The 16,214-nt window shown below is 41.5% G+C and overlaps 1 protein-coding gene across 11 annotated transcripts in view; it reads left to right on the top strand.

Annotated features, from left to right (window-relative positions):
* Positions 1-16,214, top strand: part of GIGYF2 (GRB10 interacting GYF protein 2) — a 75,236-nt gene that overhangs the window by 56,780 nt on the left and 2,242 nt on the right. For 7 of the 11 annotated variants that reach the window (XM_069024863.1, XM_069024861.1, XM_069024862.1 and 4 more), the window contains 15 exons: positions 1,484-1,650; positions 2,034-2,122; positions 3,125-3,232; positions 3,776-3,873; positions 4,372-4,472; positions 5,263-5,424; positions 7,248-7,349; positions 10,136-10,294; positions 11,096-11,332; positions 11,807-11,929; positions 12,539-12,742; positions 12,855-13,060; positions 13,353-13,507; positions 13,949-14,118; positions 14,470-14,617. In XM_069024863.1, the coding sequence (XP_068880964.1) occupies positions 1,484-1,650; positions 2,034-2,122; positions 3,125-3,232; positions 3,776-3,873; positions 4,372-4,472; positions 5,263-5,424; positions 7,248-7,349; positions 10,136-10,294; positions 11,096-11,332; positions 11,807-11,929; positions 12,539-12,742; positions 12,855-13,060; positions 13,353-13,507; positions 13,949-14,118; positions 14,470-14,617 (2,229 nt within the window). The remainder of the gene's footprint in view (positions 1-1,483; positions 1,651-2,033; positions 2,123-3,124; positions 3,233-3,775; positions 3,874-4,371; positions 4,473-5,262; positions 5,425-7,247; positions 7,350-10,135; positions 10,295-11,095; positions 11,333-11,806; positions 11,930-12,538; positions 12,743-12,854; positions 13,061-13,352; positions 13,508-13,948; positions 14,119-14,469; positions 14,618-16,214) is intronic. The other 4 variants (XM_069024868.1, XM_069024867.1, XM_069024864.1 and 1 more) reach the window with 3 other exon arrangements.

Genomic DNA, 16,214 nt, shown 5'->3' with positions numbered 1-16,214 from the left:
GGAAGGGTGGTTTGTTTAGAATTGAGGGGAAAGAGGAATGAAGTTTCCACCAGCCAGTGCTTGTTGCAGAATCTGTTTAAATTGTGCTTGCAGCCGGTGCACTGTTTATTCATATAACAGATAGGAACTGTTTCCTGCTTTCAGTTTTTGCTTAAGAATTTTTTTTTTTCAATGAAATTTGGAGCAGGCCTTTCATATAGATATTTGCATCTTTGCTTTCAGAAGGCACTTTTCTTTTGGAGGTCCCAGGGCTCTGTTTTAGCAGCTGCTTATCTGCTTCCCAAAAGTGCAGTTAAACAGTGTATTTCTTCCTTGCTGTACTTCACACTGTGTAGTGTGAATGACTTCTCAGCTGTGAACTCCAGATAGGATTGGTGGGGGTGTTGTTTGTGAGATCTGTGCCAATCTCGTCTGCAGGTATTGCACATCTTTAGGGTTTTCTTCTCACCCCTTCAAGTTTAAAGAATGTTAACCATGAAGTGCTTCTATTTGCTCAGTATATGTCAGTCACTGCTGGGTGTTTATTGCTGGGTGACAATCTAAATATTTTTGTTGTTGGATTAGGTACTTCCTCAAATATGTTGTCAAAAAGTAAACACTTCATATAATTTTTTCTTCTTGGGGATAGCCTCTTGTGGTTTCATATTCTCTAGGAGAAATTGCCTTCTAGAGATACTCATTACACAGAAGGCAAGGGTTACTGAATACCTGCTTTTCAGAAGGTGTTTTTGTGAAACTTATTTATGTGGTTCTTACTTGGTTAAATAATATTTTTATACTGGTTTTACATCTATTTGAATATGTAAAATTAGTATGGAAGTCCTCCTTTGAAAGGAATGACTGAAGTCTTTCTCAGAAAAAAGAGGAAGAGAAGGAAAAGTGTAGATTTTTACAAAGGAAAGAAACTGGATCGTCATTATCCTAAAAAATGTAGTTGTTCACTCAGAGGTGGATCTGTTAATCTGCTAAGTTCCAGAAGCAAAACTTGTGTAAAACATGAGAGTTCCTCTGATTTGAAGGCAAGAGTTGAAGCAGGCTAAGATTGTTTAATTATCTGTGCACTGGGGAAAGCAGCACTTATGGTTCAAGCACTGTCAGCCAGCAGGTTCCAGAGTGGAAGCTGCAGCTGCTGTGAGCCTGAAGCAGTGAGTGCTGCTGGAGGACAGCAGGGGAATTAGCTGGACCAAGCCCCACACCACTGTGGTTGCTTGCCTTTCATCCCAGAGCTGACCTGTCTCCCTCCAAAGCAAGGTGAAAGCCATAATGCACTTTTCCTGCGACTGTGGGGCAGTGCTGTAGCCCCTGTGGAGATGTGCATGGACACTCCAGCCTTGGATGAGCAGTGTCCCTATGAGTGGGTGAGGCAGACAGGAACACCTGGTGCTGGGCACTGTGTGACCATAGCCAGCTCCTTGTTTCCAGCATGCTGAGTCTGGCCTTGCTTCCCCTTCCCCACAACATGTGTTGGTTGATGTGATTTCAGGTCCATTTAGTAATCAGGAGATGGCAGAGTGGTTCCAGGCTGGATACTTCACGATGTCCCTGTTGGTGAAGAGAGCCTGTGATGAGACTTTCCAGCCACTTGGAGACATCATGAAAATGTGGGGCAGGGTTCCCTTCACTCCAGGCCCAGCACCGCTTCCGCATCTGGTAATTATGTGGCACTTACAGTATTCAAACAGTCCTCAAACAAGTGGGAACTTAATTATTTAGGTGTTGTCTACTCTGTCTTGGAATTGCAGGTGTTCCAAGCACCAAAGTTGAACTTTGTGTTAGATTACTTTTGCAAGAGTAGCAAAGAAACGTAATTTAAAAACGTTTGGTTTGCCATGTTTGTGGCTGGGAGGCTGGGTCCTGTGATAAGTAAGGGTGCTGTGTATTTCACAGGCTTTGTAAATCTTGATCTTGGTCTAGGTTTTTTTCTATTTTCTTTTTTTTCTGGTCAAAATACAACTTTTACATTTCTTGCATTTGCAATCTACTACTCCTAGTACATGTTATTGAAAAAGAATTTTTTTTATCCCTATACGTAGGGCGAGCTGGACCAAGAGCGACTGACTAGACAACAAGAGTTGGCTCTGATCCAAATGCAGCACCTCCAGTATCAGCATCTTTTAATACAGTAAGACTTCCTGTCCCAGAGATCTTCCAGTGGCTCTGTTCTGCTCTGCCTTTTTAGTCATCCGGGTTCAGCTGCTTGTCATTGTTTCCTTGGGCAGTGGGGCTGGGAGTGCTTCACCTCCAACAGCCATAGCTGCTTCCACAAACACCAGAGATGTTGATAGTCTATGGGATTAGGGCAGTGCAGCTGCCCCAGGCTCATTTTTCAGAGTCCTTTTCAGTGTCACACATTGCTACTTTGGTGAGACCTGCTTTATAGGTAGCTGTTATGGTCAGACTGAATCCCAGGTGTCCTAGTAATGACCTTCAGATGTTGTGATGTCAGGGGAAGGCTACACATCTTTGGAACTGGAGATGGAGAAGGCAGAACTTATCTTTGGTCTGCTTGCTCAGCTCTCTGAAGATCAGTGGAACGCCCTGCTGGGCAAAGCAGTTTGTCATCCATTTTGCCAGAGCTGTCAGTTGTTCAGTTATGGCCAGTTCCTGACAGCTTGTTTTGCAGCAGCTTGGAGGAAAGAAAGCAGTCAGATAGACTCCTTGTTCAGGGGAACCTGAAAGCATGTGTCATGATTACAGTTTTTCAATACTGATTGTCAGCTTATGATTGAATGAGGCAAGAGCCTGCTCCTGTACTAGGCAATGCCTTGACATACTGGGGAAGAGACTTGATTGTAGGTGGCCAGTGGTCAAAGCCAGATTAATTTGAGCTAACATTATGGAATTTAGACAAAACGGAAAGTAGCGTTGCACAGCTTACAAGAGAAACATGGGGCAGTAATAGCCAGGTGACATAGCTGAGGGTGAAGAGAAGTCTGGTTCTGCTCATGTGAGCCAGCTGGCTGTATTCTTACATTTTGATTCTTGCCAAGCACCGGTTCTGTGGTTTCCTCTAGTATTTAGCATGTATGTTATATGGGTCAGTGGGCATTAGTCCCAGAGCATGAATCTGTCTGCAACTTGGGCATAAGTGAACAAATACCATTTGTCTGCTTCTCTTTTGAAGACAACAGTATGCCCAGATGCTGGCTCAGCAGCAGAAGGCAGCCCTCTCATCCCAGCAGCAGCAGCAGCTCGCTATTCTCCTGCAACAGTTCCAGGCCCTGAAGATGAGGTGAGCTAGCCCAGACTTCTGTTCTTCCCGTACTCTAGTTTGTATATAACAATAATTACATCTTGTCAGCTGTCTGTCCTAGTTAAATTTGCTCGTATTTTAGGATTACGTATTTTAAAGATGGTAATGAGAATATGAGTATGTATCAAAATAAAAGGAAACAGTTTCAGGATATGGAGTACTTCTTTATATATGTAGCCTTTGCCTCAGAGAGTGTTTATGGAAATAAGTTGAAATTGTAACTGTCTGGCAGCTGTGTTGTGCTGGTCACAGAGGGGCTTTGCCTATTCTGCAGTACTGGATGCTTGTTCCTCAAACTGGCCTCTAAGCAGCAAATGCAAAACTGTAGCTTAGCCTTTGACGTAGCAGCAGGGGTGAGATCAGCAAGAACTCTGCAAGCAACTAGTGTTGTCCCATCATATTTTTGTTTTAAATAGAGGTGTGGAAGGAAAGCAGTGTGTTACAAGTTACTGAATCTCATGCGTGTTCAGAGCACTCCCCTCCCTGGAAATGGCATGCTGACTCTTCCTATTGGTATTACAGAATATCTGAACAGAACATGATGCCACCTGTTACAAGGTCTGTGTCAGTGCCGGACACTGGCTCAATATGGGAACTTCAATCAGCTTCACAGCCTACAGGTAAGGTGCCTAGCCTGGGTCAGGTCCCTTGGGAAAAGTCCATGCATTAAGAATCGGCATCTTTGAGATGATCCTTCCCTTTTTGACACAAGGGGAAGTTATTTTTGCATCATGATGTTTAACTGGATCAGTGTGCTTTGCCTTGCAGTATAAGTTCCATTTGAGTGTGGTGAAGAATATGATAATTTTTCCAATGCTCATGGGAAGTCAGCTCTGAAGGGATTGTTCTGTTTAAGGGTGTTCTGCTCTGATGGGAGGAGGAGTTGGAATAGCTGGTTCTTCTGTAGAATTTCTTAGGAAACCCAGCCTTCCTTCAGTCATGGACAAGCCTTGTTCTGCAGGAAGACAAGGTGGCCCTCTACTGACGAAAGTGGAAGTGTTAACATGATTTGAGTTCTTGAAACATAGTAACAGCATACACAAGATTCTCCCATTTCAGTTATGTTTTGTTCATGTGCTTATTTTTGCTTGTCAATGTTTGTTTTCTTCACTGTCTAGTCTGGGAAGGAAGCAGTGTCTGGGATCTGCCCATTGATACTGCAGCTCAGGGACCAGCTCTAGAACAACTTCAGCAACTCGAGAAGGCCAAAGCTGCAAAGGTCAGAAACTGTTTTGTACTGTAAGAAGTTGGGATTGCTCTTCTGCAATGTAATTGTGGTTCTTGAGCCAATGGAAGACCGAGCTCTTCAATGGATGACTTTGACTAGGTTTTCATGGAAAACACTATAAAGAGAATAGGGGTTATGAAAACAAGTTACGAAATCCTTGTGGACTGCTGTTTGGAAACCATTGCTGTGGAGGTACTACTGACCTCTGAAATAGCGGTCGTGTTCTACATTTATGATTAAAACTCTTCACTAGCCACCTCTGTTTTAAACTGAGATCATCATGAGCTGTCAGGCCAAGCCCTGAGTTGGGACCAGGTAGTTGTTTTCTTAATTCTTGTGATTTTCACCAGAACTGGTTTGGGGAATCATAAGAGTCCTTTTTGCCAGGGTTATTCCACATGTACTCTAGTTATTAAATTTTTTTTGTGACTTTGAACCTGTATGACTCTGTACCTTTCCTGAAAATTATTATTTGATGATGACTGCAAAGCAACTCGGTACTCGCTTCCAAAGTTAGAGGGTATTTTGAGGAGCTGATGTAGAAAGACTGACTGGAGAACTGGTGTTTGTTACAAAGAGAAATTGTCCAAAATTGTTCTAGACTGTTTCAGGAATCTGACCCCAGTAGGCAGCCAGACGATAGGTAAAATTGCAATTAAGGGAGAGCATCTCTCAGAGGCTTCATCTGTTAAGCTGTTACTATCATTTCAGCAGAGTTGCCCTAAGAAATGGTGTAGGAATACGTTACCTGCATCTGAGTATAGTTTTATGTGAATTGTAGCTAGAGCAAGAGAGGAGAGAAGTGGAAATGAGGGCCAAACGAGAGGAAGAGGAGAGGAAAAGGCAGGAGGAGCTTCGGAGGCAACAAGAAGAGCTACTTAGGAGGCAGCAGGAAGATGAGAGGAAACGACGGGAAGAAGAAGAACTGGCCCGCAGGAAGCAAGTGAGTTTCCTCAATGTAGTTAATCTCTAATTAATTATAATACTTTATAAAACTCACTTTAAGAATCCTGTGGGGTCCAATTAATCTTTGGTAGGTGTGTATGAAGACAGTTTTAATATTTTTCATGTGAGTATATTAAATTATGATTCTTCTGTTCTTGATTTTTTTAAGAGCCCAAACTGCAATCTGAGAAATGGGCTTTGATGCTTCTCTTTAAGATAGGTTTCTGTTTGTGAGCACAAGGCCTTTATTCCATGTGGAATATTCCCTCTCAACTTTTTAGTGTCAACGTTAGACTTTAGTTAGTTGCCCAGTTACTGCATGTTTTAATCTTTATTTGCCATTTATGTAGTCGAGTGTTTTATGAAGATATGTTCTGGAGTAGATGGAGCTTGAGCAGCTGTTTTAAATGAATAAGAGGTAGAGGGCTATAGTGGAAAAAAAGTGATGTGATTTTCAGCTTATTTTTTCCTGGTTTTTTTTTAACTTAGTAAATTATTTTTTGGAATAAATTATTATCTGGGTAATAGTCTGTCAGCTTTTTTACTTGAGTTGATACTTGGGAAAGGAAAGGATTAGTTTGGTCAAGCATATTTCTTAAAAAGAATTATGTGGGCAGTGTTGCGGTAGCAGAATAAATGTAGGAATTGTAGTATGTGCTTAATCTTCCAAGAATACAAAAGGGAGACATTATTAGTTTGGCATTTTTAGCACTTACTTCTGAATTCTGTATGGAAGAAAATGTAGTTGTTCTTTAAGTCTTGCAGCAGGGAAAGACAGTGAAAGTTAAAGTTTTCACTCCATGTGTGAAGGATAAGGGCAAGCACAAGGCTGAGCTTCTTCTCTAAGGAGTTAGTCAGTAAATGTCCTGAAAAGTACCACATGAATAATAGGCAAAAGTACTCAATAATTCTGTCCTTTATAGTATTTCTTATGAGCTTAGGTAGGCAGTCGTAAAGCGTGTTCCTGCTTTAAGGATCAGACACTTCAGAGGAAGCCTCTAGAACCTCTGCTTTTGTTTGGAATTTCGTTGTAGATCTCAGTTCACTCAGGGTTTGGGTTTTGTCACAGAAGATCTATTTTAATTGGCTCAGTATGATGTAGATAACTTTCATGGTATCTTTTGGAATCACGTCTGCAAATAAGTGGCTCCTTGCTTTAGTGTATCTACTTTGTGTGCAGGAAGTCATTATGCTGTACAGTGGAAAAGGATCCTCCACTTGAGGTCAAACTAGCACTGAAGCAATAATATGCTTAAAAGTTTACCTTTTGAGATAGATTGCTTTAGATCTGGTTCAATAACAAGAACTCATTTTTCAGCTGATCACCTGGTAACTCAATGTGCGTCACCTGTGCTGGCTTCAAGTAGAGTTGCGTTGTTTCTTTTCACTCTTAACAGTTTTGCCTCTGTGTATAACAATGTCTGTTAAATTCCAAAGTTTTGTTGTTCACTTTGGATTTGTACAGTAAACAGTCTGACTCTCCCGTTCTGAGATGCCATGGGAAGTAACTATTTACACGAAGGAAGCAGAACGGGGTTGAAAAGCAGTAACAGCAAGTATCCTAGTTCATTACCAATGCAATAATTGCCACAATGCTTAATTCTGAGCAGTAATATCTTGAAAAGATAACAAAGCGTTTAAGCGCTTCTCTGGAAAGAGAAACTAACATTGTATTCTGTATTTTTAAAAAAGAAACTGGTCTAATATTTGAATCTGACTTCTGTACTGGAAGGCATTGTAGAAACAGGGATGAACTGATTTATTAGCATGGATTTATGCAGAGGAGATGATGCTTAACAAATTTGATTAACTTCTTTTGAGGAGATGACAGTGAGAGCTGAGAGGGGTGAAGCAGTAGACTTAATCTGCCTGGACTTCAGGAAGGCTTTTGATGTAATACTGCATAAAAGACTAGTATATAAGGTTAGTAAATATGCTGTTGATGGTGAATTCTAAATAAAAAAAATAACTGATAGCAATTCAATTCTGTAGGATGAAATGTCATACCAAATGTTGAATTCAGTTCTGTTCACAGTTTTCATCAATTACTTTACACTGTAGAATTGCAAACAGTAATGCCCAGCTTGTGTAGCTCCTGTATTTTGTTTTTGTCTCTGGTCTGGTATCTTCTATTTTGTAATAATTGATTGCTTTCAGGAACAAAATTTGAGGTTTAATAACCAGCTAATAATTGTTTTCTCTGAATTGTGTCTTTAATGCTCCCTTTAAAATACCTGTTTCAAGGAGGAGAGCAAAAAGATTTGTGAGCCCTAGTAACATAGACAAGCAGAATTGCAGGTGTCACTAACTGCAAAAAATTCTCTGTTTTATTTGAAAATCCAGAGTCTATTGAACTGGGGATTGCTGCTTAAGGATTTTTTTTTGGGTAATATTACAGATGTTTTAAAAGATCGCAAATAAGCTGTCTGTACAGCAAGATGTGTATGTTTGAAAACAATTATTAAGAAAGATGCTAAAGAACACTGGGAATATCTTGGAGCAGGAATCTAGGAACATGGGAACACTAAGAGCCAAAGGATTGTTTCCCATACCAGTCAGTGGCAGAAAGCTGGAGCTTTGAATGGTTTTGGTCACATGCTCAAACAAAAACATCAAATAATAAGATACAGAAGTAAATATTAAGACAACCTTTTTTATAGCTGTGAAGAGTTAGAAAAAAGGCTGTGGTTCCCAGCTTTTCATATCTGACAGGGTTTTTTTTCCTCGTGTCAGTACAACACTGTTCATCTTTAGTTCTGTAGGGGAGAGAAGTCTTTTATTGCTGTCATTCAACAGTGTTTCTCCTGGTGAGCCTGAGCAAGAAGGAGATCCATGCAGCTTTCTTAATGGCAATTCTAGCCTCATTTCCCAAGGGGAGAGTAGGGCAGAGATGTCACTGAAGTGCTGTCCCACAGGAGGACTCGGTGACTTTGCTCATCTCTCCCAGGTACTGTGTCAGTGAGAGCTCCCAGCCTGGCTGGCAGTAAGGACTCCTGAGCTGAGATCCTGCTCTGTGGTCTCCAGGCAAACAAGAGACTGGCACCTCTGGCTTACTCAGTAGCCTTTTCAATAAAAGACATAGCAAGCAGAAATTTTTCAGCACTTGTACTGGGGACACTTGATTACTGTGACTTGACTGCATGTGTCCAGTTAATACAGTTACAGACCCAAATTTCGAAAATGGTTCAGGTGGTATGTATTACACTTCAAGCTGATTTGATGAATGAGAAAATGAATCACAGACTATTGTTCTATGTCCAGCTAGTGGAAGAAAACCACTTACTGCACTTACATCTAGCACCAAACCACTTAAGTGATATTCAGGAGTATGAGTGAATTGTTGGCTTGCAGCCAGCAGCTGTTCAGTGCCATGGGATTGCTTATAAAAGATGTTCTGTCTACTGACAGTTTTGTTGCAGGCATCTGAAGTTCATTGTCAGAGAAAAACCCAGTGCAGTTGTTTAGGGAACCCCAGTGCAGTTTATCTGGGCTGTGTATACCTGAAGCTTTGATGTCAGATTGAATACAAGGGTCTTAGTTTTCACAATTAACTTCCTTGATTTACCAGAGTTTACATACATGCTGCACAATTAGTCCCCTGTCACCCTGTGATTAATGTATTGCTTATAAAAAACTTGTAGGAGTATGATTGCAGTACTGGTCATTTCTAAAGGAAAGTATAAAATTATAAAAGCCTAAAAAAGTTCTTGTCCAAAAATCAAGATCTTCAGGTTGAGCTTGTAGGTAAGTCAGAAAGAGACAACAGAATGGGGTGAAAAGTAGGGTGGCCTTAACTCAGTTGCTGGACATCAGAGGTCAGAAAAGGCTGCAAAAACTAAGGCTTTCTTATGCAAGGGAAAGTCAGAACTGGTGGAAGAGGTCCTCAAGTGGGATCCCATTTAACAATACACAGGAAGCTGCTTGTCCCCGTTCTTCAAAAAAACCCAAATAGCAGAATGGAAAAACGTCTGTTCATGTTGATAGGAAAGGGTGCTGATGTTTAATTTTTGAGTTAAGCAAATAATTTTACTACTTGGAAAACAAAACATAATTTATTGGAAACTATTTAAATAATTTAGTGATAGCCCAAAATCAAAGCCCTTAAGAGATCTGTTGTTACTCGTAGTATTTAAATAGTATAGGGAGATCCCAGTCAAAGCCCTTGAGACTTCAAAAGTAACACTGTCCTTAAGTGCACTGGGCTGCTTCAGCTTCTTTCTGGTGTCTGAAAATGTGGTTTTGAGTTGTGTAGTGCTCTTGAACAGTCAGTGTTCAGAAACTCCTCTAAGTAGGAAAAGCGTCCAACTTACAGCTGACAGCCCCCCCAAAAAGGAATTCATGATACCCACACGTTAAAATATTTATAGATCTAATGTTCAAGTACTGCTAGTGCTGCATAGTGGAAAAAAGAGTCTCACCCTTTGTTGTCATTCTTGACACCATTTTTCTTAAAACCAAAGATAGGCAATTATTTATTCTGTTTAATTTCTCACTAAAATAATTTATGTAGGAGATGCATATTGCAGCAAAAATACTTGTTAACATCTGGGTTTGTTGTGCTTAATGCAATGTTTTGGTAGAGCTTAGTTTGGAGCTAGGGAGCTTTTCTTGAGGCTACTCATTTGGCCAGACAATGCTGTAATCTGTGTTCTGATGTGGTTTGTTGATAAAATGGCATTTATAGGCTGACATTTTGTTCCCAACTCTAGGAAGAGGCCCTGAGGCGACAACGAGAGCAGGAAATTGCACTAAGGCGGCAGCGGGAGGAAGAGGAGAGGCAACAACAGGAGGAAGCACTTAGGAGATTGGAGGAGAGAAGAAGAGAGGAGGAGGAAAGACGCCAGCGAGAGGAGTTAATTCGTAAACAGGTGAAAAATGGCAAAAGGGACCTCTTGTGTTTAGTTATGAAGGCTGCCACAACAAGCAAGCTTTGAAACTTGCACCAGTGCTTGAGAGACCATCAGTTCCAGTCAAAGAAAGCAGAGCTTGCAGATAGTATCATGTGAGTGAAAAGGTTGTTTACTTGTATCCTGACTTCAGACAAAACATTCAGAATCCAATATGCCTTAGGTAAAGAGATTTGAGTGGAGTGAGTGGTCTCCCTGCACGTTTGAGCCTTAAGAATGGCTTTGCAGCATGGTATTTGTACTCCTTCCTGAGGCAGAGTACAGTACCAGAACAAGAGTTCATTTTGAATTAGCACTTTCTGGGCCTTTACTTTGTTATCTTCAGTGTTGTCTGAGATGATCAGTTTTGGCACTCTTCCTGTGCAATGCCATCTTTGTCACCTGTCTCTTCTTTCCTGTTACTTCTGCCAAGTTTTATTCCCCTGAAAGTGTGGCAGTACTGTAAGTAGTATAAGCAGGCAGAAGCTCAGACTGAAAGGTGTGTATCTACCAGAAGGAAAGTAGTAAGAAATTAGCTGCTATGAATTAAGGAGATGCCATTCTCTTCCAGGTTCCTTGGTGGAGCAATGGGAAACGGTTTTTTTTAGGGAATATAGGCTATATTACTGAGCTTTCTTGCCTGAGAAATGTAAAGTTAAATGGACAACCCAAACAGCACAGTTTACAGATAACAGATGTCAGAATATCAGTACCACAGAGTTAAGAGGGTTTTAAATTCTACGAAGTCTCCTTAGACTTTATTCCTTTCTGTGTCCTGGGAAGGAAGAGGAGGCTGCCAAATGGGCACGTGAAGAGGAGGAAGCTCAGCGGCGGCTGGAGGAGAGCCGGCTGCGCATGGAGGAGGAGGCGGCCCGGCAGCGGCTGGAGGAGGAGGAGCGGAAGCGCAAGGAGCTGGAACTCCAGCGCCAGAAGGAGATCATGAGGCAGAGGCAGCAGCAGCAGGAGGCTTTGCGGCGGCTGCAGCAGCAGCAGCAACAGCAGCAACTTGCACAAATGAAGGTAACCTGCAGTTAAAATGTAGGTTGAAGGTTTCTGCAGTTTAACTCCCTCTCAGCCTAGCATGGGAAGTAAAGCCACAGCTTTAAAACCAAAAACGTTCTGTCAGTAGAAGCACACTAGGAAGGCATCACAGATGGGCACAGATGCTTTTTCTGCCACAATGAGCAAGGGCCAGTGCAAAGTTTCTAAAGCCTGGAATTCCTAAAGTCTTTGAAATGTAAATGGACTGCTTTTTTTCCAGTAACGATGTGTGACGTTATTCTTGATACACTGTGTCAAAGACTGATGCATCAGAGGGCAATTCAAAGAATGTATCATTTCTATTTTCTACTTTTTCATACTTTTTTATACCATTTTAAACTTTAAAGGTGGCCTTTCTTTTCCCCTGGGTTTATACTGTTTTTCTCATGATTATACTCCAGCAGTATTCTCTAAAATGTTTTGTAATTCCCAATGATGTCTGTTTTGGCCCAGCTCCCTTCATCTTCAACATGGGGTCAGCAATCAAATTCAGGAGCTTGTCAATCCCAGACCACACTGTCATTGGCAGAAATTCAAAAGTTAGAAGAAGAACGAGAACGGCAGCTCCGAGAAGAGGTAAACACTGACAGCAGTGGAGTGCAACTTGTTAGAGGGGACTCAGCTGTGGGACTGCTTAGCTGTCACTTCAGTTATTAGAAGGAATGGTGAGGATGAGGAACTCGAATAAAATTCTATCCTTCAGGCACAGGTTCAGTAAGTACTTGTGGGAAAGTTTTGATCACTTCTTAATACAAGAATCTGAAAGAAGGGAAAACTGCACGCTTTTAACCCTGGGAGTATAATATGTTCACAAAACAGTATAAAATTATTTCACATCTATATTCTGACATCTTCAAAGATAGGCACAAGACCAGGGCAGTTAAAGGGAAGATGGGCTGAGGGGGGAGCAGATGATGGTAGGAGAGAAGGTCTTCTTCCAAGAAGCTGACTGCAGACATGATTTGATAAATTTAGTTTGTGCCAGGCTAATAAACAATTTGTATTTACTGGTTAGCTAATGTCTTCCTTTTTGGAGGAACTGTTAATGGCCCAAAACAATAATAGGTCAGCCAGACTTTTCCAGAAGAAAGTGAAATCAGTTTAAAACCAGTTTCCAAGTTAGACTTTTGAATAGTGATGACCTTCTGAAAGTATTTACAAGCACTTTTGTCGTGTATGCAACAGCAAAGACGTCAGCAGCGTGAGCTAATGAAGGCCCTCCAGCAACAGCAGCAGCAACAACAGCAAAAATTGTCAGGCTGGGGTAACGTCACCAAACCAACTGGCACCACCAAGTCCCTGCTGGAGATACAGCAGGAGGAGGCAAGGCAGATGCAGAAACAGCAGCAACAGCAGCACCAGCAGCCGAACAGAGTCAGAAATACCACGGTACGTTTATTTATCTAATCAGTACATGGAGGAAAGCAGCCATGCCAGTTCCCTCTGTCTGTTCTGCTGGGTCTGTGCTAATAACCAGCATCTCTTTGTTATGTCTCAACAGCACTCTAACCTGCACACCAGCATTGGGAATTCAGTGTGGGGCTCTCTAAACACTAATCCCAGCAACCAGTGGGCATCTGACCTAGTCAGTAGCATCTGGAGCAATGCTGATACCAAAAACTCAAACATGGGTTTCTGGGATGATGCAGTGAAGGAAGTGGGACCTCGTAACTCGACCAATAAAAACAAAAGCAATGCCAGCCTCAGGTAGGAACTGGGGAAGGAGCTTTTGCAGAGAAAGGCTGCCACTCCTGGCACTTACCAGTTAGAACATCTTCATGTGTTTTCCTTTTTTTCCGTGTTGTTCAGGATCTGTTTTGACAACAAAAATAGCTAATAGGTGACCACTCACAGTTCATTTTGTCACCTGTTTAGAAAATTATTTGATTCTTAAAAATGGTTGCGTCTTGTAAAATAGTCTTACAACACTTCTGTATACTGTACTGTGGGTGAGCCTGGTAACTGATAATGTAATTTATGTGGATTTTCTTTACCTCAGCAAATCTGTAGGTATTACAAGTAGACAAAACAAGAAGGTAGAAGAAGAGGAAAAGCTGTTGAAATTGTTCCAGGGGGTTAATAAAGCCCAGGATGGATTCACTCAGTGGTGTGAACAGATGCTTCATGCACTCAACACAGCCAACAACTTAGATGGTAAGAGATGGAAAGGAATGGGAGGAACAATATCTGTTCTGTTTCCTGACAAAGGAGTTCTGAGGGACTGTAATGACATCAAACCAATGTTTCCAATGCACTCAGCAAAAGGATGTCATTAAATAGTGGCCAGAAGAACCAGCTGCATCCTCTTGTTTTCGTTGTCTAACTATAGCAAATCAGTGGGATTTGAAAAAGTTCTAAGGTCTGTCAGTTGGAGCCCTCCTGAGGATTTCTGGTAGTCATGGAAGCATTACCAGGCAGATAGATGAGGATCCAGTTTCATCCTGCATTACATGGTAGGGCTTTATTGCAGGGAACTGGAAAGGGCAAGCTGCTAGACCAGCAAATATTTGACACAGAAATCTGACGTTGGTATTTATTGCATGTGTATGTTTGCTATCAGCATGCCCTCCCTCATGGTCTGCCTTCTTCTTGCAGTTCCCACGTTTGTTTCTTTCCTGAAGGAAGTGGAGTCTCCCTATGAGGTCCATGACTACATCCGAGCCTACCTTGGAGATACTCCTGAGGCCAAGGAGTTTGCCAAGCAGTTCCTCGAGCGCCGTGCCAAACAGAAAGCCAGTCAGCAGCGGCAACAGCAGCAACAGCAGGTAAAGGTGGCTCTGCTCTCCCTGGGGACTGTGTGAGGCTGGAGAGTCAGCACCCCTGCTGGATTCATCAGCAGGGGTTTACACATCCTGGCAAAGGCAGACAGTAAAGCAGCTTTCCAGTTTTTGCCAGTTTCAAGTTTCCTTTGTAACTTAACAGTTGAGGCCAACTGTAGATCAAAGAGTGTTTTTGCATGGTGATCTGGGAAATGCTGTGGGGAGGTAAGGTGGATACATCAGTAGCTAGAGCTTCTGCATGGATTTAGGAAGGGCTTTGGGCTCTCTTAATATTTTCTGTATAAATAAACCAGACTTCACTGTGCTCTATAATCTTGTCCGTAATTTGTTCTCTAGGATTCAGTGTGGGGGATGAACCACAGTTCGCTACATTCAGTCTTTCAGACTAATCAGAGCAACAACCAGCAGTCCAACTTTGAGGCTGTGCAGAGTGGGAAGAAAAAGAAGAAACAGAAAATGGTTCGAGCAGATCCCAGCTTGTTAGGTCAGTTTTAATTTTTAAAAATTAATTAATTTGGTAGTGGTGGTTTGCTTTGGGGGGTGTAGAGAATTCCTATTGACCTTAAATGGTAATATTGAATTTGAATAGAATAGTTGGAATGTCTTTAGAATTGTTTCAGTAGTATTATTTATTTAATGATTTGAAAAATTCTGTACTAGTCTCATGGAAAACTTTTGTCAAACTTTCCCTCTTTGATACCTGGGTTATTACCTGGAAACCTCTAAGTAGTTCAGGGATGTCAGTTAAATTGCCTTTCCTCTTTTGAGTTGATTTATGGCTATTTTACTCCTTTAATGCTGATTCATTCTTTGAAGAAAAGCATGTTTCCCTTTCTTTTATGAGGAGCAGCTTTCTGAGGCTGCCTTTGCCTTCCCACCTTTTTCCTGGAGCTAACCACCACTCTAGTCAGAAAAGACAGCAAAGGTTGAAATGGTGACAGATTTTCAGTTGGAGACCATGGAGATGATGACATCATCACCAGTCCTTTATTTACTATGTTCTGTCTTAATTTTTATGTGAGGCTGGTATTAACCAGCCCCTGTAGCACTGATGGAAAAGTTTCTTTGAAATAGCTTTTAAGGTACAAGGGCATGGTGTGAGTGCATGGACACTGTGGGGTAACAGGTCACTGTTGTGTTCACGTGGAATAAATGTGGCCAGGCTTTGTTGTGCTGTTTCTGCTGAGCCTAATTGCTGTGGAACAGCCAGGTATTGTCTACCTGAAGTCACTGCTGTTTTAACTCTCTAGAAGAGCCCTGCCTCTGGTTTTTGTCTTTCTTTTATTTTTGGTCTTACCAAAGTCAATACTCTTCAACTAAATCAGTGATTTCCACACTGGTGTGTATGGAACTTCTCGGTTGAATCCTGACTTACGCCACCCCAAGGTGCCCATCCACTGAGTCTGATCTGGGTGCTCAGTTGAATTTATTAAAAACCCAACTCATGTAATGTGAAGAAGAAATCACTAAACACAATTTAGAAGTTGCAACTGTAAGAGAAGTAGCCCATGCAGCTTTTTAAAAATGCGTACACTTGCTCTTTTACAAAATAATTTCAGATGCTTTTAGGCCACACTACCACGAGAGGGGGCCAGAACAATTTTCCTAAACCTACTGAACAGAGCATTTCTTATCTCTCGAAGATAAGTGGAAAACAGTTGGTTGTCTAGCACAGAGCAAACCAATGTAGCACTCTGAAGACACTGACTCTCAACAACTTTGTGTTTAGTAGCCTTACACAGGAAAACTTCACCTTTTCTTGTATTCCAGATGGGGTTGGTGCAGCCTTAAAAACAGAATTTCAGTAGGAAAGCTGCATTTGATAGATTGGATTTGTTTTCTTGTTGAAAGTATTTTCACTCTTTCTCACATTTCTCATGTTCATCATGTCCTCAGCACATAAGGCTAAAAGGTTGGGTAGAAGTTTGGGTGCATCTTGAGCCACCTGCATGACCCTGGGTAACTCTCTACATTTTCATGTTGTACTCCTGAGATGGAAGTTTGTACAAAAGCATGGAAATAGATGTGATTGCTACTAGATTTCATAGGTACATGCATTGAGACTTTAAAGTAAAGGCTGA

This window comes from Aphelocoma coerulescens, chromosome 9, assembly GCF_041296385.1.
Source record: "Aphelocoma coerulescens isolate FSJ_1873_10779 chromosome 9, UR_Acoe_1.0, whole genome shotgun sequence".
Lineage (NCBI taxonomy): Eukaryota > Metazoa > Chordata > Aves > Passeriformes > Corvidae > Aphelocoma > Aphelocoma coerulescens.
This window is presented reverse-complemented; position numbering and strand designations above follow the sequence as displayed.